Source organism: Mustela nigripes, chromosome 2 (genome assembly GCF_022355385.1).
Source record: "Mustela nigripes isolate SB6536 chromosome 2, MUSNIG.SB6536, whole genome shotgun sequence".
Lineage (NCBI taxonomy): Eukaryota > Metazoa > Chordata > Mammalia > Carnivora > Mustelidae > Mustela > Mustela nigripes.
The window spans coordinates 15,453,436-15,476,610 of NC_081558.1; the positions used below are offsets into that span (position 1 = coordinate 15,453,436).

Sequence of the window (23,175 nt, forward strand, 5' to 3'; positions counted from 1 at the left end):
AGAAAATCTTAAGGAGAAAATCCTTTTACAGTATCATATTGTATTTATTGGAAAAAAAAAATCTGTGTATAAGTGGACCCATGCAGTTCAAACCCACGTTGTTCAAGGGTCAGCTGTATTGTACTATCAAAAAAATTAAAAAATAAAGAAGAGAGTGCAAAATGGAACACTGAAAAACAAGATTTGTTCGGTAGAGATGAATGTGAGTCGAGCTCTTGAACCAATCTGAGCTGTGTGCTTTGGGCAGCCTAAGTGGTCAGTGCTCACAAACATGGTCACAGCAGGCCCAGGGCAGCCCACATTCCTCATAGCATGTCTGTGGTCAAGCCATGGAAAGACACCCCTGGAGGGCTTCTCCTAGTCTACTCTGGGTCTAGTTTGAGCCTATCTGATATATTTTTTAAAATATTATTATTTTATTTTATTTATTTATTTTTTTAAGATTTTTTCTTTATTTATCTGACAGAGATCACAAGTAGGCAGAGAGGCAGGCAGAGAGAGAGGAGGAAGCAGGCTACCTGCAGAGCAGAAAGCCCGATGTGGGGCTCGATCCCAGGACCCTGGGATCATGACCTGAGCCGAAGGCAGAGGCTTAACCCACTGAGCCACCCAGGTGCCCCTTATTATTTTATTTTTTAAAAAAGATTTTATTTATTTACTTGATAGAGACACAGGAAGAGAGGGAACATAAGGAGGGGGAGTGGGAGAGGGAGAAGCAGGCTTCCCGCTGAGCAGGGAGCCCAGGCGCCTGCCTATCCGATAATCTTGAGCAAAGGAGGGTGGCTCAGTCAGTTAAGTGTCTGCCTTTAGCTCAGGTCATGATCCAGGGGTCCTGGGATGGAGCCCTGCATCAGGCTCCCTGCTCCCCCTTGCTCATGCTCTCTCTCTCTCAAAAAATAGACAAAATCTTAAAAAACAAAAAACAAAAATAAAAAAAAAACACAACAAAGTAGCGAGAGGGTTGACAGCAGGGATTTGGGGAGCAGACAATTAGGTTCAAGGTAATATCTCAGCTTCCTACCTTTAGAGATCGTTTATATTTTTATATCTTTTTTTTTTTTTTTTTGGCAATGTGGGCCCACTGTGGTCAAGTCCTGCTGTGGAGGGTAGGATGAGGGTCCTGGGCGCCGGCCGGGGCTCTGATGGCTGCCGCTGCTCTTGCTGAGGCTTTGGCTTTGCGTGGCTGCTGTTGACAGCCAGTCTCTAGGCTTGAGAAGGTCTCCTGCTTTTCTTTCTCACACTCTTCCCCTCATCTGGCTTCCTGGGATTCCTGGGACAGCCACTCTCCTGGATGCCCCCACCGAGGCATATCCACCTGCCCCTTCCGATGGGCTGTGCCATTGGATGGTGCCTCCGGTTCTTGGGCCACTTTGGGTTGCCTCAGATTAGGATAAAGACTTACAAAGGGCCTGGAATGTGCCAGAAACCGTGGTGGGTGTGGGAAGACGGAGGAATAAAACAAATTCCTGATTGGGAGGAATTCAGGGGGACCCAGATGTGCAGACAGATCGACATCATGGTGTGTGATGAATGCAAACCCCGCCCCCACAAGCGCACTTGGAGTCGTGGCTTTGGCTTGGACGGTTGTTTCTTCTGCTGGGGACAAAGGGGGACAATAAAGGGGCAAGAAACCCTGGCCTGGGCAGCAGGAGGGAGGCCTCCATTGGCGGACCAGCCGCAGGAGGTTTGCCTCCCTCCACACTCTCACAGGAAGGAAAGGCAGAGGCTTCTAACCAAGGCACTCAATCTCCTGAAGCATCTCCCCACCCCAAACCTTCCTCTTTCTCATTTCAAGGCCAAGAAAGAGCAGAAACAACACATAGAGCCCCTGACGGTGGCAATGAGGGGCACCAACCATCTGGGCCACTCCAGTATGCTGGAACGTGCCAGGCTCTGCCATGAGTGTCCTCCTGGAATTCCTGCCAACCTGCCGTGCGCTTCCGGCCTTGAAGTCCTGGGAGTTTCCAGGACCTCCTGCAAACCTCTTCTGGGTTGTGGTTTGGCTAAAGTCGGTTTAACAATTTGATGAGTTGCGGAAACCAACTGAGCTCTTGTTCCAGGCAATGCAATAAATCAGCATAAACAAAAGACAATCAAATCCCTTGGTCTCCTAAACTCAAACCCACACCATCTCCAGATGTTTACATGGCTGTTTTCAACATTGCGATGATGCAGTTGTGACAGTGGAATCACAAAAATGTGTTGGCCGACACACACGCACTCAGTGATGCCATCTATACGGTTATTGTAAATCAAAAGGCATCTTAGGTCATGCTGGGGCTGCAGCTTCCGGAAAAACCCAGAGGGTATTCCCCAGGCAGCATCCAAGGGGCAGCCCCTGGGGTGGGTCCCACACGGTGGCTTTCCAGATGTTGATCAGCTCTACTGAAATAAACGTCATGTTGCCACTTAACCATTTCTGCCTGGCTCCGTCTACTTCCCGGAGGTAAATACTGATCAAAACAGGCTGAGAATCAGTCCTTTGGGACAGAACTCCTGAGACCATGTCACAGGCTCAAGACAACCAGTCATACCCTTGGTCCTTCATAGACTCCAGCTGATAGGCCCCAGGAACAGCCACTCTGAACTCCTCTCGGACCTTTGGTTTCAATATCTACACTGCCCCCCATGGAGCCAAGTTCAAGGAAGCACTCGCCCTCAGGGGTTGACTTTGTACGTACAGCACCCTGAGGGGGAGCACCTCCGTCTCAGAAGGGGTGCCTCCTTCTGTGTTGCATGCCGGGCACTTTGTCCTAGTCCTGGCCCTGATGCACCTTTTCTGGGTTCACGGCATCTCAGTAAATGTGTGATGTGTGTAAAGGGATGAGCAACCTCGTTCTCATCAACACAGCCGGGGTTCAGAGTGACCCAGAGCACGGGCTCTGGGTTCTGAGGTTTGCTCAGTTCCTGACAAGCTGCATAACGTCGGGCTAGTTCTAAACGGTCTCTGAACCTCCTGTTTTTTCATGTAATTGAGGATAATTCCTGCCTCCCGTATAAGGTTGTACTAAGGCTTAGCTGAGACTAAGTGGTGTGCTTAGGTCAAGGCTCGGCACGGAGTGTGTGTGTGCATGGTACGGGACACTCGGCCAATTAAACAGGGTCCACCAGCCGACGGTCCTGGTGCCATTCTGATTCACACGGAGGGTCAAGACAGGTGATCTAGAAAGTAACCTTCTGGGAATGCCTGGGGGGCTCAGTCAGTTAAATGTCCAGTTCTTTCACTCAGGTCACGAGATGGAGCCCCACATCAAGCTCTGTGCTGGGTGTGGAACCTGGTTAAGATTTTCTCATTCCTCCTGACCATCTCCCCACAGCTCATGCTCTCTCTCTCCAAAAAAAAAAAAAAAAAAAAAGAAAGTAAAAGTAACCTTCCAACCCCTTTGTTTAAAAAAATAGCCTGCAATTTCCCATTTGCTTCTTACTGTGTTGAAATGGAGACCATGCCAGGCATTCACCCATGAGCCTGTTTCACTGCCTGGCAACACACTTCCTGAAACTCTTCTGAAGTCCAGAGTCCAAATGTGCCCAAAGCCACGGAAGAAAAATAGGAAAGGGACCTCACGCCACGTAGACTACCCAGGAACGAAAGAAGGAGCTGGAGGAGGAGCGGGGAAAGGAAATTGGGGCTCACTTACTGCTTTCATTTTGTGGATGTTGGACCAAAACTTGAAACTGCAGCCGGAGGACCCCTGGGTTTTGGGCATCTTGGTCACAGCCCTGCAGAGAGAGGTTGAAGTTCCCGGCCATGTTCCCGGGCTGCTTGTCCTCCAGCCTGAACACCTCAGGGTTGGTGGTGGAGCCCGGGATGTAGTACTCGACCCGCTCCTCCTTCTTCTCGCAGTTGGAGACATTGAAGTGGAGGAAGGAGACGCTCGCCCGCAGGTGCGCGGGGATGACAAACTGCCAAGTCATGAGCTCGTCCTCGGGGAAGCCATCTGGGTAGTTGGCAGACATCAGCGTTGCCGAGCCTTCACCCTCAAACACAGATTCTATGATGCACAGTCCTGTCGGGAGTCAGACCCAGACGAGAACAGGAGGCGATTAGACCCTGTCCCAGACCCTAACCCTGCCGGAAAGGCAGCAGGGTAAGGAAGCTGTGAGAGCGACCCTCAGCGACTGAACTCTGGGTGTGGTCTTATTCCCAGATAAGGATACATCTGGGGTGGGTGACTAAATGTTGAAGGACCGACCCAGCAGGAGGAAAAATCAAAGCCCTAATTTGTAGTGTCTGCCCATTTCCTTGCTGTGAATACTCCCACCAGGGCTGATTTCAAGCCACCAACAGGATATGAATGTGGAGTTTGGAGCAGACGGGCAGTAGTTTGCCCGTCTGTATGGCATTTTGGCCACAGAGGTATGATCGATATCAATAATCTCAAGGGTATGGGTAACAGTCAAATGCAGCAAAATAATTAGGAGGTGATGAGTTTTGAGCATCTAAATGAAGTTATCCTCACTGTAAGTTTATACCGTTTTATTTCTATGAATGGGCTCTGTTTAGCATCAGCTCACAAAATTCCTGAATGTTCAACCACCAGCTGTCATGAACGGGTATGAACTGGCTCCAGCACACCAAGGGTACAATTACGGGAAATGTGAAAGGGCTCGAAGATGGGACAAAAGAATCAACAATGAGGTAATCGAGGGAGGAGGTCTGTAGATCCATCCCACTTCCTGTTTGAAAACAAACCTCAGGGGCACAAAAGACCAAGGAAAGAGAGTGGCCACGCAGTTTGCTTAATGGAGAAGGCTGGGTTCACACCAGGGGATCTGCACCACCTCCAGAAGAGTGGGATCTTCCTTGGAGGAATTCAGGGGGAATCATACAATAGTGCGGACATCTGCTCCAGACCTAGAACAGGGGGTGGGGTTTGTAGGTTTCAGCCTGGGCCAAACTGACGGGCGGGGGGAGTGTGGAGTGGGGGGCGGCAGAGATGGAGGGCGCGCTTACGTTTTATAGAAGACCGGTTTGCGATGCTGAAGCCGGAGAAGTTCCGGTTGTGGAACCAGGGCAAGTGTAAGGCCATTTTCACCCCTTCTTGCATTTTGATGCGGGACACCGTGCCGTTGCTGCAGAAGGTCCCGATCTTGACTGTGGTGGCATCAATGCGGCCACTGATGGAGTGAGTGACTCCGTCTGGACAGCTCTCCCCGGGCCCAATCTGCCTCAGGCGAGGGATGGAGAACTGCAGCTCTAGACCAATGCTCTTGTGAGCTTTGACGTCCCAGATGAAGGTTCTGTTGAGGGTGGGCAGCGTCGATATTGAGGGCTGAAGCTGGACATCCCCAAACGGACAGGGGCCTGACATGCAGTCTGAAACACAGTCACAAAAGCAAGTTTGGTCACCAACAGGACCTCTCCTGACCCCTGGAGCAGACGCTGCCTGCCCTCGCCTCCCTTACCAGGCAAAGGCACGATCTCCTGGCCATATGGGTGCTGGAGGGGAAGCTGGGGGGCTGCGGGGAACCCCCTTGGGCCAGAGACCCAACTGAAGGGACCAACTGCATCTCCTCCCCTCCCAGGGTAGGTAGCAGCCCACAGCCAATCACTATTCCCCAAGGTAGGGGTGAAAAACCCTGACGTCCTTGTTTTAAGGGACACAGCCTGGCAATGCCCACATCAGCCTGTGGCTACACTTCAGCTAAAATCACACTTCATTTGCTTCCTCCCTTGGCTCTATGTTCTCACGGCTTCCTCGCTCCAAGGGCACCCTCTGGACAGATGACTGAAGAATCCCCGCATCAGGCTCTGCTTCCAGAGAACCAGACGCAAGATATCTCCTAACGACTGTGTTTTCCAGACTTAGTAAGCCAGATGGGGGCCCTTTGCAATGGAACCTGGACTCTGGGATACCCATGTTCCCCTGGGTCTGAGTTAGTCACAGTCTCATAGTTGTGAAGGCACAGTGCTGAGCTCAGCCTTTTAAGACTGGTTTTTCCATCAATATACCGAGTACTCGGAACTTACAACCCCCTTCACGGCTGGAACCCGGAGGCACAGTTATCATTCTGCCTCGGGGCTGTCATGCTGCTGTTTTACGACCAGTGCCGTTGAATTTTTTTTTTTTTTTTTAATAGGCAAACAGCTAATGACATCCTTTGATGTATCTTGTTTCCTCAGCCTTTTGAAACGAAGCAAGAAACATTACTCTTAAGGAGAAAATGAGCCCGTAGAAGAAGTGATAGAAGCCACTCAGAAAAGGGAGACTTTGCTGTGTCTGGTGCAGGGCATCCTAAAGGCGCAGTGGCTTCTGGCCTCTGGAACAGGAACTCTCCCCACCCCTAGTGCCGCTCCAGTGGGGTGTCTGAAAGGACCACCAACGCAAAGTGGGATCACAGGAGAATTTCAGAGCTGGCTAAGACCTCCGAGGTCATTCCTGCCTGAACTCTCAGTTTTGCAAGGCGGTCCTGGAGTCTGGGCGACAAGCCTGTTTGCAGCGCATGCAATCCCAGGACGAAAGCCCAGGCTTGTGTTTGGTCCACCCGAGTTTTTGCCAACACATCGTGCTGCCTTACCTATGAAACGGGGTGAGATGAAAAGGCAACGAAGGTAGCTAAAGCTAAATTCTGTGTAGAGGTAAAGACAGGAACTATTTTCAGGAGCTCAGTGAAACTCCATTATATCAAGCCATCTCTGGGGCACCTGGATGGCTCAGTCGGTTAAGCATCTGCCTTCAGCTCAGGTCGTGATCCCTGGGTCCTGAGATTGAGTCTCACGTCCCGGCTCCTAGGTCAGCAGGGAGTCTGCTTCTCCCTCTGCCCCTCCCCCCTGCTCATGCTCTCTCTCTCTCAAATGAATAAATAAAATCTCGGAAAAAAAAAAAAAAGCCAGTCCTCTCAGGGGTTTCCAGCCACACCTCCAATGTGCCCAGGGCCACATGGATTGGCTCCTGCTGGGCTCTCATGGGATCTCTTAACCCTCTTTAGACAGTGAGGGTTTTGTGTTTTGCTTCGTTTTAGCGCCCTGGTACATTTTGATATTAGGTTTGTAAGAATCTTATTACATCAACTATGAAAATTCACTTCTTTCTGTGCTCTAGGACAGGGGTCACCAAATCACAGTTCATGGGACCAGCCCAGCCCTATCCTGGCCACCAAGCATAAACATGTGGGACATCACTGTCCATGTTTCCCTATTTGTGGTTATTTCCTCCTGTCACAGCAGAGCTCAAGCGGTTGGTTTGGAGACAATCTGAGATTTACTATCCAGCCTTTCTCAGAAAAGATTTGCCAGCCCTCCTCTGGAATGGTTTAAATATAAGAACTTATCTTCTCCTTAAAACTTTATAGGATTCTCTATGAAACCATGTCTAACTGACCCAAACCCTGCTTTCTTCCGTCTTGGACACGGTTTCCAAACTTCTCCTTGGTTATTTATTTATTTAGATCTCCTAACTTCATCAGAGTCAATCTGGCTCATTGCATTTGTCCCCCAAATTAGTCCTTTTATTCATATTTTCACACTTATTATCATAATGTTTTGCATAGCCTATTTTAGAAATCGTCTCTGTAAATGTCATTCAGTCAACATTTATCCTTTCAATACTGTGTATCTGTATGTTCTCTTTCTTTTTTTTCCAGGGGAATAGTCAGAGATTTGTCTATTTAATTAGTCTTTATAGAGAACAGTGCCTTAGTTTTAGTTATCAGATGCAGTTGTTTTTGTTTTTTTTTAAAGGCTTTATTTATTTGACAGAGAGAGAGAGATCACAAATAGGCAGAGGGGCAGGCAGAGAGAGAGGGGGAAGCAGGCTCCCTACTGAGCAGAGAGCCCAATGAGGGGTTCTATCGCAGGACCCTGAGATCATGACCCGAGCCGAAGGCAGCAGCTTAACCCACTGAGCCACCCAGGCGCCCCGTAAAAAATTTTTTTAAAAAGATTTTATCTATTTATTTGAGAGAGAGACAGTGAGAGAGAGCATGAGTGAGGAGAAGGTCAGAAAGAGATGCAGACTCCCCGTGGAGCTGGGAGCCCGATGCTGGGATTCGATCCCAGGACTCCAGGATCATGACCTGAGCCGAAGGCAGTCGTCCAACCAGGTGAGCCACCCAGGTGTCCCCAGATTTAGATTTAAAGCTGCTGGTAAGTACTTTAATTTCTCTTTCTTTTTAAAGATTTTATTTATTTGAGGCTCCCCACTGAGCAGGGAGCCTGCCACGGGGCTGCATCTAGGATCAGACACTTAACTGACTGACTCTAGGACTCTAGGATCAGACACTTAACGGACGGAGCCACCTAGACGCCCTCCTTTCGGTTTTCTGAACTTCTTCCCAAGGTTTATTTTACTCCCTTTTCTTGCTTATCTATTGTCTGATTTATTTATTTTCAATGAAAAGCAAAATAAATTTTCTGAGTATGGCTTTGATGGGGTCCCAAATCATGTTCTCCTTGATCTTACTACATCTAGGCTACTAGTCGGCATGCCCACCTTAAAGCAATTAGGAAGTTCTACATTTAATTCTCTCTGCCTGGTGCTTATATCTTGTGTCAATCTCCTTCCCATCCCAAGTTCAAATGATGAAGAATAACAAGAGTCCCACATAGCTGCAGTTTGTTACCTTGTGTGTCAAACATTTTTAGGCCATTAGTTTATCTCACCCTCAAAAGAGCCCTGCTGGTTGGTACATTGACTCTTATTTTATAGAAGAAAACACCGAATCACAAAACAGTTAAGTGACTCATTTAAAGCCACGTGATGAGCTCACATGATCAGAAGCCTGAAGCTTGAAGCCAGACCCAGCTCCCTTAGGCCTCAAAGCTGCTGTTTTCCCCACTGTGCCTCTAGGACCCACCTCCCCAGCCTTATGTACCCAGCTGTCCAATTTCTTTCCCTTCCTTCCTCCCTTCTTTCCTTTCTTTCTTTTAAGATTTTTACAGTAACCTCTATACCCAATGTGGGACTCGACCCTACAATCCCAAGATCAAGAGTCTCGAACTCCATCGATGGGCCACCCAGGGGTCCCTCCAATTTCTTTGCCTTCCCGCTCCCTTGCTTTCTGCTCCTTGTCAGCAAAATTTTAGCTTAGAATTTAATTAGTTTAAATCTGAATTAAATTAGCTTTCAAGCTTTAGTTCAAACACTTTAAACTTAGCACATCTGCTGGAGCATTCCAGACCTGAAGGAAGATCTATAGCTCTGTCAAGAAACAGTGTGGCACAATGCTCTGCAGAGCACTTGGGTTCTTGCCCTGCTTCTACTTAATAGCTATGCTATCTTAGGCAAGTCAAGGTCTTTGTGAGTTTCTCCTAGAGCTATTTTGGATCTTCAACAATGTAACCTGTGTAAAGGGCTGAGAACCACCAGCAGCCACATTACAGCTAAAAAGTGTGAGTTTCAGCATTAGAGGCATTTCCCCCGTCCCCAAAACAGTGGCAGGGAGGCCAAACATTGGTGAGTATGTACTTACCAATATTCTTCTGGATCTCAATGATAAAGTGCTTCTCTGGGTCATGGCAGGTGAAGAAAAAGACCTCTTTTTCTCCAGATTTGATGGTCAATGAGGTTTTATGTTTTTTAGAACTACTGATGTAACAGGGCTTCAGTGGCGGGGGTCCCAGGGGTGAGGTCCCAGGCTTTATGAAAACCGTAATGCCACTTCCGTGCGGCAGGGCAATCTCAGAAACTCCTGGAGGAGGAAAGAAAAATGGAGTGAGCAGGATGATTTATTTAGGTCTCCCAAATTGCTGCTGTCCCCTTCCACTGGTGCAGGAAGTATGCTCTCTTTGACATCTTTGTTCCCTCCCTCCAGATCTGAGAAGGGGTGCGGGGGGTGATGTAATATGACAGTGATGTCCTTACCAATGAGAAAGAAGATGCCGGTTGCTGATGGGGTATGGACACGCGTCTCGTTTGCTTGATGAATTTTTCTAAAACTTAAAAACACTAGACCACAGCCTAGATGTTTCGAGCAGTATGTGTTCATACCCCATCTGTGCAGCATTACATAGTGATCAGAGGAACTGCCACACCCTGTCTCCATATTGACTGTAGACCAAAGTCCACGTACAGAAACTGTCTTCCTCTCCGGGGACGTCTTTGTTTGCAAAGAGCTGCTGTCTCCCGACCCGAGCGCTTCACAGGCCCAGTATATATACACACGCAATAGTGGAGGCCAGGGAAAATTTTTTCAAAAAGATTTTATTTATTTATTTGAAAGAGAGAGAGAGAGAGAGAGAGCTGGCATGAGTGGGGGGGGGCAAGGGAGAGGGAGAAGCAGGCTCCCCACTGAGCAGGGAGTCCCATGTGGGGCTCTATCCAAGGACCCTGAGCTCATGACCTGAGCCGAAGACAGATGCTTAAGCAATTGGGCCACCCAGGTGCCCCTAACAATGTATTTTTTAAAATCAACTTTATTGAGATATAATTTATATACATTAAAAAGGGCCCACTCATTTTAAGTGTCTTTTCTTTTTCATTTTAAGTGTTTTAACAAACGTATGTACACATGACCACCACAACAGTCAAGGTATAAAAAATCTTCACCCCTTCTAGATGTTCCTTTAATGTCCCTTTATAGTCAACCTCAGCTTCTGGTCCCAGAGAACTCTCCATTGCCTGATCCAGACCTTCATTTAAACAGAATCCTACAGCATGTTCTCTTTTGTACCCTGTTCCTTTGCTCAACGTGGTTGGGAGTTTACTCCGTGTTCGTGTTCCCGCAGGGATTCATAATGTGTTTCTTTTTATTGCTGAGTGATATTCTGTTGCCTGTATCAACTCCTGTTTATCTATCCACATACTTGTTGAGGGACATTTGAGTGCTTTCCAGTTTTTTTATTTTTAAAGATTCTATTTATTCATTTGACACAGAGAGAGAAGGAGGCAGAGGGAGCACAAGCAGGGGGAGAGGCAGAGCGAGAGGGAGATGCAGATTCCCCGGTGAGCAGGGAGCCAGAAGTGGGGCTCGATCCCAGGATCCTGGAATCATGACCTGAGCCAAAGGCAGACGCTTAACCATCTGAGCCATCCAGGTGCCTCTGCTTTCCAGTTATTTGGTTTTTTTTTTTTAAGATTTTATTTATTTATTTGACAGAGATCACAAGTAGGCAGAGAGGCAGGCAGAGAGAGAGAGGAGAAAGCAGGCTCCCTGCAGAGCAGAGAGCCCGATGTGGGGCTCGATCCCAGGACCCTGGATTATGACCTGAGCTGAAGGCAGAGGCTTTAACCCACTGAGCCACCCAGGCGCCCCTGCTTTCCAGTTTTTGACCAGCCACGTGTTTTCATTTGATCAAAACTGCTGGCTGCCATGAGAGTTGTGTGTTTTTCCTCCCACAGGAAGGTATGAGTGCACTGTGTTTCCTAGGCTAGCCGCTGTGTGTGATACATGTTGGGACTTTTGTCAACCTCCTCTGGCACCTCTCCCCTACCTTGTTCACTCTGCTCTAGGCTGGCCAGCCGCAGCTCTTTTTACAGTAGTGGAAATTGAACCCTCAATCTGTGATAATAAACTGCAAACATTTTCTCTGTTTTATCAGGAAGACCTTTACCCTCTTTGAGCCTCTGTTCCTTCATTTGTAAAGTGAGGGGGTTGGGCTAGAATAATTCTACGTTTCTGGCCAGCTCTGAGTCTATGATCATCGGTACCTAAGGAAGAAGTGACTTTGCCACTTTGTCAGCATTCCTGACTACAGCCCGGCCGCCACACATGGCTTGGAATGCTGGCGCCCCAGCTCAGCTGCCTTCCCAACTTGGCTTTCAAGTCGGCTTAAGTTTGCATTTTTTGGAGCAAAATGTCTAAATCTCTCCAACTTCAGCTTGTACCCCCACTCTCTGGTTTGGTTACTGTGTTTGGGCCTCCTTTGTCTTCTTGAATACACTACCCTCTTTCACATCCCCAGGGCCTTTGCACATGCTGGTTCTGATTTCTAAAAACGCTCTTTCTCTAGCAACAGCTGGGTTCTTTTTGGTATTCCTGTCTCAGCTGAAAGGTCACCTCAGAGCAGCCTTCCCTGACCAGCTCCCTAAATAGTTCCCTTCACCTCCCATTCCCAGTCTTTCTGCTTTTTGTCCCTCCCTGCTCTATTCTTTTTTTTTTTTTTTTTTTAAGATTTTATTTATTTATTTGATAGAGAGACAGCAAGAGAAGGAACACAAGCAGGGGGAGTGGGGGAGGGAGAAGCAGGCTTCCCGCTGAGCAGTGAGCCTATTGTGGAGCTCGATCCCAGGACCCCAGGATCATGACCTGAGCCGGAGGCAGACGCTTAACCGCTGAGCCACCCAGGCGCCCCTGTTGAGGTCTTTGACTGAGACCACTGTGTTACGTGTTCATTTGTTCTTGCTGCCCATGATCAGAATGTGAGCACCTGCCTACCTTATGACAACAGGAATTGCCCTGCCTTTTTCCTTGGTAGGTTCAGGATCTAGGCAGTGCTGAAAGCCTATGTGGAGGCAGAAGGCAGGAGCCTCTCAGGGGCTCCCGTGAAAACTCTCATCTCCATATTCTTGCCTGGCTGTCTTTGGAAGTATCTCACAGACATACCATCACCCCTGGATTTCAGTCTGGGCTAATCAATCTTGGTGGGAACCCGGGGCTCTGAGCTTCTTAATTAACAGTTTCAGAGAGAGAGAAGACACTCTCTGAGGCAGAAGCTTATTTACTCCAGTGCTTCATCTTCAAGCAGCGTAGCCATGTAAAATCTTCAGAGAGAGAGAGAGAGAGCGAGCGCATGTGCTGGAGGCCCAGGGGTTCTTGAAGACATCAGATTAAAATGAAGCTAGACCTGTGTTCAGAAACCCAGTTATCAGACTGATATCCCAGTTATCAGACTGATATCCAAGTGGTGTATGCTAACCTTGTGCTCTTTTCCTGAAATCATCAAAGGGTCTTACCACGCTATTGGCAAAAAATTCTTGGAACACCCAGTTTTGGAAAGCGTGGTATGCGCCTTTGTGGCCTCCAATTCCGGGTCTCCGGCGGGGCTAGGTCACTGTCACAGTAAGTGGCATCGCCTCAGGACTGTAGCCGGGCTAGTGAGGTTGCCCGTTTCTTCTCTACTCTTTTTTTTTTTTTTTTAAAGATTTTATTTATTCATTTGAGAGACAGAGAGACAGAGAGAGCACAAGCAGGGGGAGAGGCAGAGGAAGAGGGAGAAGCAGACTCCTGGCTGAGCTGGGAGCCCTATGTGGGGCTTGATCCCAGGACACAGGGATCATGACCTGAGCCTCCCAGGTGCCCCTGCTTATTGTTATTTTAATAAAGTGTTAGATCCGAAGCAGATCAGCAGTTGTCTGCCCAGGGAGGTGGGGGCAGGGGTTGGAGCCTTTGTAGGACCCGAGAACCATTCTGAATCTTGACCATGGAGGGGATTATACATTGTATCCAGATGCCAAAATTCATCGCCTACACACTTAAAATTGGTGAAGTTGATTATATGTAAGTTATGCCTTAATAAACAAAAAAGAGGGAAAAACTTGTGTTAGGAAGATTGTGTTTCTGCACAAAGCAGGCACTTAATAAATGAAACAAAGAGTAGTCACGAGCATAGTTAAAATATGGTTTAATAATATTTTGGGGTGGGTCTTGTTTCTCTCATGGTATGGGTAATATTTTCAAATATCTTTAAATGAGATTTCGGGAACAAGGCTAATCTCGCCACGATGCCTCCCCCCAGCTTTTCCCTCGTGCTTGGAGGCAGGTTGGTACCTACAACTAATTCTGGGTATGTGACAATCTGTTCTACAGCAAAGAAAAATGGATGATCCTTTTTAGAAAAAAAAGTTTTTGTTTTAGAATCTTGGAAATCCTGTATTCATTCCATAAACAGTGGGTTCATAATATGTTCTAGGGGACCAGACCTGGAGCAAATGATTTAACAGCAAAAACTGCTGGAGTCCCTGCCTCCAGGTAGTTAATAGTCCAGACCAGGGGATCCTTTTTGTTTTTTGTTTTTAAGATTTATTTATTTATTTATTTGCTTGAAAGAGAGAGAGCAGGGGAGGGGCAGAAGGAGAGAGAGAGAGAGAGAGAGAGAGAGAGAAAACCCCAAGCAGATTCCCTACTGAGCATAGAGCCCCACACGAGGCTTGATCCCACGACCCTGGGCTGAAATAAAGAGTTAGATGCTCAACTGACTGAGCCACCCAGGTGCCCCCGTTTCTAAATGGTCTCTGGAGGGCTTCAAGAAAGATGAAGTCCTGAGGTCCGGAACGCCCACCCTGGGACCTGGGAATCTGTATTGGAAACACTTTGTTTTGTCTGGGCTGGGAGGTAGGGATTCACTTTTACTATTTTTTCCCATATGGAAAGCCAACTGTCCCAACTTGTTATTGAACACCCCAATCCTTCCTCCACGCATCGCTAATGTTAACTGGTATTTATATTTTTTATTTTGGATCGAAATAACCCAGATTTTCATTCTAACTTGTTTTGCAAATCAAGAAGATGAAACGTTGAAAGGGAGCAACGGCTCACTTCAGATGAGCGTACTTTTATCATCTCACCGTGTTCCCTCTTGTTCTGCCTTCCTGGCGGCCAGCCCAGCACATTCCGCTGCCCAGCCACGGTTCATAGCTCTCCTTCAGTACCTGGGACTGGAGAATCCCCACTCTCTTCCCAGCACATCACCCAGAGAAAACACATGCGCAGTAAAGCCCAGGCTCAGCAACTTTTATAAATCAGTAAAGATCGATTTGCCTGATGTTTCCTGGGGTCACAGTCAAGGACACATCTCGCATAGGACTGCTCTCCTCATCCTCAATGATGCATATATTTGCATAGATTAGCAGAGGGGTCAGTTGGGGAGTGAGAGGCTAATTATCCAACCATGGACATACTTGGATTCTGGACTCCCCTTCCCCACCTTGCCCCAGCTCTACCACTCAGTAGCAGAGAGACCCTCATTGCTTGAGTAAAATAACTTACAACTCATCACAGAGGCTCCGAGCGTCAGAAAGACATGTTGCTTGCACATTTTCCTCTTCTACACTCACCATCATTAATCATACCCTGAAACTGGAAATCCCAACACTGGAATAAATCTCAGCTGCCCACTACCACCACGGCCACCCCCCACGGGGTCAGCTTAACAAATGCACTGTTAAAGAAAGTGGTTGGGTGTTTTCTCCTTCAGCATCTCTTGCTTTTGCCTCCCGAGGAGTCTGGTATTCCTCTGGTGTCATATTTTGGAAGATCAATTACCCGGGTTCACAGAAACTCAGACCACGCTCCAGATTCTAGTGTGATTTCGAGGTCTTCCAGGGGGAAAGAAATCCAAGCCAAGCCTCGCGGAAGCAGCGCGTGGGCTCCTGGGCTCTGTGGGCTCGGGCAGGCTCCCAGGCTCTGAGCTGCTGCTCATGAATCACATTTCTCTTCTTCACTCTCCTGCCTTCCGACCTTTCCTTATTAGGACAACTTTGCTAGTTTCTGCCTCACCAGTGGCTTCTCAGGCGGGAATTTCCAATTGTTTTAATCACCATTCATTATTCACCATTCATTAATCACCGGATCACAGGATATCCTACACACGTCCCTATTATTTCTTCTCCCTGTCATGCTATTTCTTTTCAAGGGAAGCACACGCAAGGAAAAGAAACTCAAAGAAGGGGATTCTACCAGACACGCACTAGGCAAGTTATCTGGCCCCGGTTTGCCAAGTAAAGTTCAAAAGACCGACACACAGTGATTCAAACATTCTTAGATGGGCCAGAACCAGCTGCCTCGATTCTGGGTGTGGTTCCCTGGGGGGCTTGGCTTCCAGTTACTCTCCATCCACCAAAGACGGACCAAGCAGCTTCCAGCAGGACCTGGGCCCAGCCTGGACACCAGGAGACGTTTATTAAGATGAATAATGCTCTGCAGGAGAGCCCAGGATGTCTCGGGAGACGGAACGCAGGAGCCAAGTGGTATAATCGTGAATCAGCGCGGCTGATCTAGTCACAGCCTGCGTGGGAGTCAGATTCCAAAGCAAATCTATACGGGGAAGAAGTCCTGGCCAAAACAGCCCCGTCCTTTCTTAGGAAGAGGTCTCACTGCACGTCAACATCCCTCTCTCAAGTCCACCGGCCAAGGCTGCCGTTGCTCATCCGTGGAGTGGATCCCTGCATTTCGGGTTAAGCACCAAAGTAGTGATTGGATTTTAGGCGCCAGGTTTGCAAAAATACGTTTTGTTAAATTCTGGGTGATCCTTCAGAGCATGGGATGCTCAGACCATGAGAGCCCGAGGAAGTGACACGAGAGGGGACGGTGCTTCAGCGGTCAATGTCACAGCCACCCTGGGGGGACACTCACAACGCTTGTATGAGCTCTCCTGCTTTTAGTCCCTGCGGGAAGTGGTTGCTGTACTTGTGTAAGCTGAGTAGTACATTTGCCTGTCTGCCCACCAGACGCCACCTGAGAGTCAGCGACTTGAAGACACCAAGGAGGGTTGAGGTACTCTAAGACACAGAGGGTCCGCTATTAACTGTCTAGGGGTGGTGGTCAAGGAAGGCTTCACATAGGAGGCATAACTTAAGACGGGTCTTGAAAAACAGATAGGAGTTTGCCAGCCGGGGCTAGTGAGATGCGTGTTAGGAAGGCTAGGTGGAGGGCACAGCAGGTGCAAAGTACAGAGGTATTGATGAAAGTGGCTCCCCGTGGAGCCACTCCATGGAGTTGCTTTGGCTAGAAGGCAAGGAACATGTGCTAGAAGAGTCTAGAGACAGAGGCAGGGGGCGGGCTGGGAAGGGGCATGGTCGTGGCCATGGCGTTTGGCTCCCTACTCCAGGAACCAGCATAACTTAGCAGCTTTGCATAATGGTTAAGAGCTTAGATTCTAGAATCTGCCTGCTTGGGATCAATTCCTGGCTGCACTGCTCACCAGCTATATCTCCTTGGGCAAATTCCTTAGCTTCTCTGTGCATCACTTCCCTCCCCTGCAAATGGGGATAAGACTGGCATTGTTGTAAGGACTAAAGGAGTAAACACCTATGAAACTACTTAGAACGGTGCCAGGTAGCGATCAAGGTTACCTGTTATTATTGCTGATCGCGTAAAGCCCAGGGCTGGGTGGGGATGAGGGGGAGGGAGGTACTCCCTGGGGCCTTGACTCTCAGGGTTATGCAAGCATGGAGGCCTCCTTAGCTCTTCCACGCCTTCCCTGCCCTGGCTTGGCCCTATTCACTGCTTATCGAAGCCTTTCCTTCTGTGTTGACTCACGGGACTCCAGCAACCCTTTGCAGCTCAGAGATGTGACCTTACTTCCCCATGTTTGCTGAGCACGAGAAGCAGAGGGGGCATTCTGGTTTCACCCCAGCACCCTTGCACTGGTCACCCTCCCGGGTCCTACAGCGGGCTGCCCTCTAAGAAGCTGCCAAGGTCAAGTCACCAGAAGGGGAGGAAGTGCCGCTGTTGTTAGGAGGTGCATAGAGTTTCTGATTGACACCAGGGGCTGGGCATCACCACCAATATAACCCACTTAATAGGGTCCCCTATGGGGACACAGTGCCGGACTGTCACACCACCAGATTCAGAGCCTGCGGGCAGAGGAGGGACATCTGTTTAGACACCCTAAGTCCATCTGGCATCAGCTCAGCCAGGTCTGTTTACATCCTGGTGAGCTGAAGGGAAAGTCTTACCAATGGCAGGGAGTCACCCATCTTACTACCTGGGAAGAAGTAATTGCTCACATTCACATAAAACAGAACAGGACACAAGTTGTTGTTTCAGGAACTAATCTGTCTCCCTTGCCTGAGAAGCTTCTAGAATCTAGGCATTGGGCATGCTTCCATCACAATTACAACGAACATCCAATGAGCGGTCTGTATGTGGAGACTCCATGCTTGTATTTGGCAAAAGTATTTCTAAATCCCATCACCATCCCACAGAGTGAGCTCTAATGTGAGTGCTCATTTTGCAAACGAAGGAGTTGAGGCTCTAAGAGCTTAAGAATTGTGTCCAGGCGTATATGGTTAGTAAGAGGCCGGGCCAGGTCCTGTGTCCAAGCAGTTAGATGCCAGGACCCAGAAGGACAGACGACCCTTCCGCAGAGCTGGCCCCACCCAAGGAGCCCCACACTCAGCAGGAACTTCATGATGAGAACGGTTTACTCTCACTGCCGATCCGTCAGGACGGAATATAATGTCCTAGCTGCTATCTCCGGCATATCAACAGGCAAAGATGTTTGTTTAAAATGGCTAAATAGTTACCCTGCACTTACTGAAATCGTTCATCATGTCAAAATAATCTGCAACTGTCGCTTGAATTTGAGCTTAAGATTTATACCTCCCTGGAACTTGTGAGATGTTTGGGATGTGGTTCCTTTTTTTGTGCATCTTTTTGCACAGCTCCCAGCGCCAGGAAGGGAAATTGACATGTTTAGGTGCTAACGGTTCTTCTGCAGCTTGATGGGGTCTGCCTGGGCTTGTGGGATGAGAGGGATGTGGCTAAGCTGGTGGCAAAGGAAGAGGAGCCATGTTTCTGGTAGAGCATGCCGGGAATCAAGAGCTAGGGCCAGGTCTTGGTGGGAGGTCCTGTAGAAGTCCCGACTCATGGGCCCATTTCTCAAGGCTACCGTTAGTGAGACTCAAGAGGCAACAATCAGACCTCAGTTGAACAGAATCCCCCAAATCCCCATCTACCGAATTTCCTTCTCGTTTAGCTGGAGTGGCTACATCTCAACCCGGGTTTAGCTTGGCAAGGAATGCCTGCTCCCAGTTAAAGACCCTCACCTGTTCTTCTTCATTGGCGTGGACATTAAGCAGGACCTGATAAAACATACCAACACCTCCCACCACCACCTTGTCCCCTCTTCCACGCCACCTGCCTCCCTCCCCGGGTTGGCTGGAGCAAAGCAGCCTGCTGCAGGACAAAGGGATGTGGAATGATGGCCACCCACAAGGCAGCCCCATGAAGATGCTGGGGCAAGTGCGGTGATTAGGACCAGGTGGGGGATGCTTCAGGCTACTGTTGGAAGTCTGGAGGAAGAGGTGGATAACGGGACAGGTGACCATTCTCCAGCTCCAAATAGCACGGGCACCTCCCAGCTGAGGAGCCTGGGCCACAGGTTGCCATAAGAACTTGCCCGCCGTGCTTAGAGGTTACACGTTCTCCAAAGGTAAGGGTCCAACTTTAAGCTCATGTGCTAAACACTGCAGCGATCAGCTAATCTAGCTGCAAGGCCTGGACATTGACCACAGTTAAAAATAAAAAGCCTGGGGATGAATAAATGTCACCTCCCACCAGGGAAAGTGGAGGGGGGGGCTGTGACACAGGCATGCACTGGGGAGGTCAGGGAAGGGAAGAAGGCAGACACAATGGTGGAGGAAGGGTCAAAGACAACTTGCTGTTGCAGTTTCGATGAAGGCGGATTCCGGCCACCGGACGCAAGGTGGGCTGCTGTCCAGCATCAAAGAAGAACAAGGCTGGGCCCGCCTTCCCGAGTCACATCTGGGGATTTCAGGGTTCCAAGGATATCATGTTCCCATCCACTCAGTGAAAGAGACCCATGGTTTGCTTTAAAATTGTTTACCATTTCCATGGCTCTGGGAGCAATCCTAGAGGACATGGTAACCTAAAGTTCAAAGGGCAATGTTAAAAACAACTTGTGAGTCCTCCTAGTCAATCCAACTTCTTGGAACAGTTGATCAGAGCAGGGGACTGTTACTTCCATTCATTTCCTGCTCTTAATCCCCAAACTCTTCAGGAAAGAAATTGATGCGCACTGATGCAAGTTGTTTATTTTCTAAAGTAACCGAACGATTCTCTGAGGGGGACACTAGCAAGGAACGGTCTGTAGGGCTGGTGTTCTGAATTATTTCTCTAACGCGGTGATGGGTGTGCATATCCAAACCCTTCGTCTGTATCCTTCCCTTTTATGATCAAAGAAAACACACCTTATTAGAGATGCATGTTAGAGACCCACAACCAGGCTGCCAACTGTCCAGGCCAGAGTCTGGACCAAATGGATTCATCGTTGTATAAATCTCTCTGGAACTGTGGCCAACCCAAATTGCGGACTTTTCACATATCACTCCAGATTGAATCGAAATGCACCGGGTAAAGGAATGATTTCAAAGAGGGCCGCAGAGGAAGAAAAAAATTGCATCGTAATAGATTTTGAAGGTGGGGCTTGGAGAATTAAACAACAAACATAACTCAGCTGATGACCGCTGTGAATAATTCATGATATGCTAACATGCCATAAGGCTGGCTTAAATCACATTTACATTTTGTGAAATGTTAAAAAGATTCGTTTTGTCAAGACCCTGAAGTGTGAGTTACCATGACCGTGAAAGTCGCTAAAGATCACAAGGATGGGTGGGGGAAGGATCAAAGGAGCCGATCATAAAACCCATCTGTATGCGCGCTCACGGACATACACGGGACAGCGGGCTCAGAGTTCCCTGTTCCCCACTGCTAAACGTTTAGAAGCTGCTGGATCTCCAATTTCTTTAATGTTCCAGCCCTAGAGTATTTTGTTCCAGAGGCCCCGCCTTGCCAATAGAGATGAACTGTTCAGTTTTTTTGGATACAAAGTTAACAGGGAGATGTTTGCACAAGAATCCACACAGGAAAGACTACATGTTGTAGGATTCCATTGTATCAAGTTCCAGAAGACAAAACCAATCTGTGCTTAGATTCCGGAACAGTGATCGCCTGGGAGACAGGTATTAACTAAGGAAGGGGGAAGAAGAAAAACTCTGGGGTACAGGAAGGACACACACACACACACACACACACACACACGTATAAATGTGTATGTATATACATATGGTAAATGTAGCAAGCTGCATACTCAACATTTATGTATTTTCTTGTATGCCTCAATAAAACAATTTTTAGAACTCAAAAGAAAAAAAAAAGGATATTTGAAACTTGCCCTGATGAGAGGCCCATTCTGGGTCCCACTTTATGCCTGCAGGGTGCTGGGCACAGGGGCTCGACCACAAAAGTTTCAAAGTCTCTGTCCTCCAGGTCCTAGGCTCTTGGAGACACTCACACTTCTGGCTACAACCAACCATAGTTTGCCCTGCTCTGAAGAAGGAAGACAAAAGATGGTTTGGCCTCAGATTGAAGCCTGAAGGCGTGGTGAGTCAGGCTTGTAGGACCCTGCAGAGGGGCACTGTGGGGTGTGGCAGGGCTTCCTCCAAGGACAGGGTTAGAAGCAGATGCGCTGGCAGGTACATTTACAAAGCAAGCCTTGGTATCATAAGGCGTTTCACTGATTTTTTTCTTAATTGTGGTAAAAAGAAAAAAATGGAAGAGACGACTCATCCTTCCACTATCCACAAATAGACACTCCAAACATTTTCCCCCCATTAAAAAATCGTGGTAAAGTATACATAATAGAAACTTTACCACGGTAATCATTTTAAGTGTACTGTTCAGTGGCCTTAGGTATAATTATGTTATTCTGCGACAACTGTCACCATCTATCTCCAGAACTTCCCCAACTTTCCAAATTGAAACTCTGTCTCCATTAAACACCAAGTCTCAGTTTCCCTCCCTCAGCCCCTGGCCCGCCATTTTACTTTGTCTCTGGGAATCTGGCTCCTCTATGGACCTCATAGAAGGTAATTCCGTATTTGTTTTTTTGTGTCTTAATTTCACAGGGTATCAAGTCAGTGTGCTTCACTTCTAAACCCGAGAATCGCTAACCACTGATTTCAATAACAACCCCAAATCGAGCAAAATGACACACAGGCTCCAATTCATATGTACACACGATATTCGCCTTGGGAGAAGGGAGGAGAAATATTTCTTTACATGAAAAATGATGTCAATAACTAGAAAACTCAAAAGATGGCAAAAGGGTATGAAAAAGAAGCAGGAGCATTTCTTTGCAAAGTGGTCACTCAGCCTGCTAGCTACCAGCTGGGCTCCGCCACCTTGACCTTCTCTGTGCTGCAGACCCAACGATGGGCCATGGTGACCAAGTGTTCTGACAGGCCTGCATTCCTTGGTGATTAGGGCCAAGAGACAAGAAAACTCTCTTATTTGTCTGAACGTAAGCCACGAATTGGTTAAAGTGAAATCAGTTTAGTTTAAATGGGTTTTTCCAGGGTGCCTGGGCAGCTCAGTCAGTTGAGAGGGTACCTATGCCTCAGGTCATGATGATCTCAGCATCTTGGGATCGAGTCCCACGTTGGGCTCCTTGCTTAGCGGGGGGCCTGCGTCTCTCTCTGCCTCTGCCACTCCTCCTGCTTGTGCTCTCTCTCTCTCTCTCTGACAAATAAAGTAATAAAATCTTTTAAAAAATAAAATAAAATAAAATGGTTTTTTCTAGAAAGTTATATGAGCCCCTTTCCACCTTATTATTCACTGTCCCTCAAAATTTATGTTAAGAGATGGAGTTCGGAGAGCAATGGGGAAATGTTTCATTATTAAAACACCTACTTTTGATTTAGTTCAAACCTGCAGCTTTGAAGAGCTGCTCCAGAGGGGGCAGGGAAGGGCACAGGGGAGAAGATTCTATTAAGGCCTGACCTGTGCCAGGGGCCACACGAGTCTTGCCTCCGTCACTCAGCCCGATGTGAGTAACACTCTCTCCTCATGCACTAAGTCTCTCCAGTCATCTCTGGGGCCATGGTTGGCTGCTCTGCTTGGGAAAAGCCATCTTACTTCCTTAAGGCATAGGGTTTTTATCTGTACTATTTGGCCCCAAACATTAACTACTCAGCTGATCTCCGGCTAGCTGAAGCAGTCTCAGCTTGCTACTTCTCCGCCATCTTGACTCCTCCCCAACATTAACTACTCAGGAGATGGCCACCATCACACCTCCATCCCCCTACGGGACCTCTGAACCCTGTGGTGGGCAGAATTTCAAGATGGCCCCAAAGACCCACACCCTATCTGTTCTCCTCCACTTCAGAGTGGGAGGGGCTCTGAATATGATTGGATATCACGTGATCAGGTGGTATTGTAGGGTCAGGTCAATGTTATCCTGGTGGGCCTGACCTCATCAGTTGAGTCCCCCTAAAAGAATCTGGGCTTTTCCTGGAGAAGGAGAATTGAAGTGTGAAAGGAATTCTCTGTAGCTTGTTTTCAAGATGGAGGGGGCCACATGGCCAGGAGCGTGGGTGCGGGAAGCTAACTGCTGTGAGCAGGCACAGCTTTCAGCTATTGAGGAAAGAGGGGATCCCAGACTTACGGCCACAAAGACCTGAATTCTGCGACAACCATGTGAGCTTAGAAGAGCACCAGAGCACTAGATAAAAACACAGCCCGGCCAACGTCTTGATTTTAGCCTAGGGAGAA

The 23,175-nt window shown here is 48.1% G+C and overlaps 1 protein-coding gene across 1 annotated transcript in view; it reads right to left on the reverse strand.

Annotated features, from left to right (window-relative positions):
- The window catches only part of CDCP1 (CUB domain containing protein 1), a 55,499-nt gene that overhangs the window by 16,919 nt on the left and 15,405 nt on the right, over positions 1 to 23,175 (reverse strand). The window contains exons 2-4 of the mRNA XM_059389547.1: positions 9,412 to 9,630; positions 4,955 to 5,317; positions 3,639 to 4,007 (exon numbers count right to left, since the gene is read on the reverse strand). Coding sequence (XP_059245530.1) covers positions 3,639 to 4,007; positions 4,955 to 5,317; positions 9,412 to 9,630 — 951 coding nt within the window. The remainder of the gene's footprint in view (positions 1 to 3,638; positions 4,008 to 4,954; positions 5,318 to 9,411; positions 9,631 to 23,175) is intronic.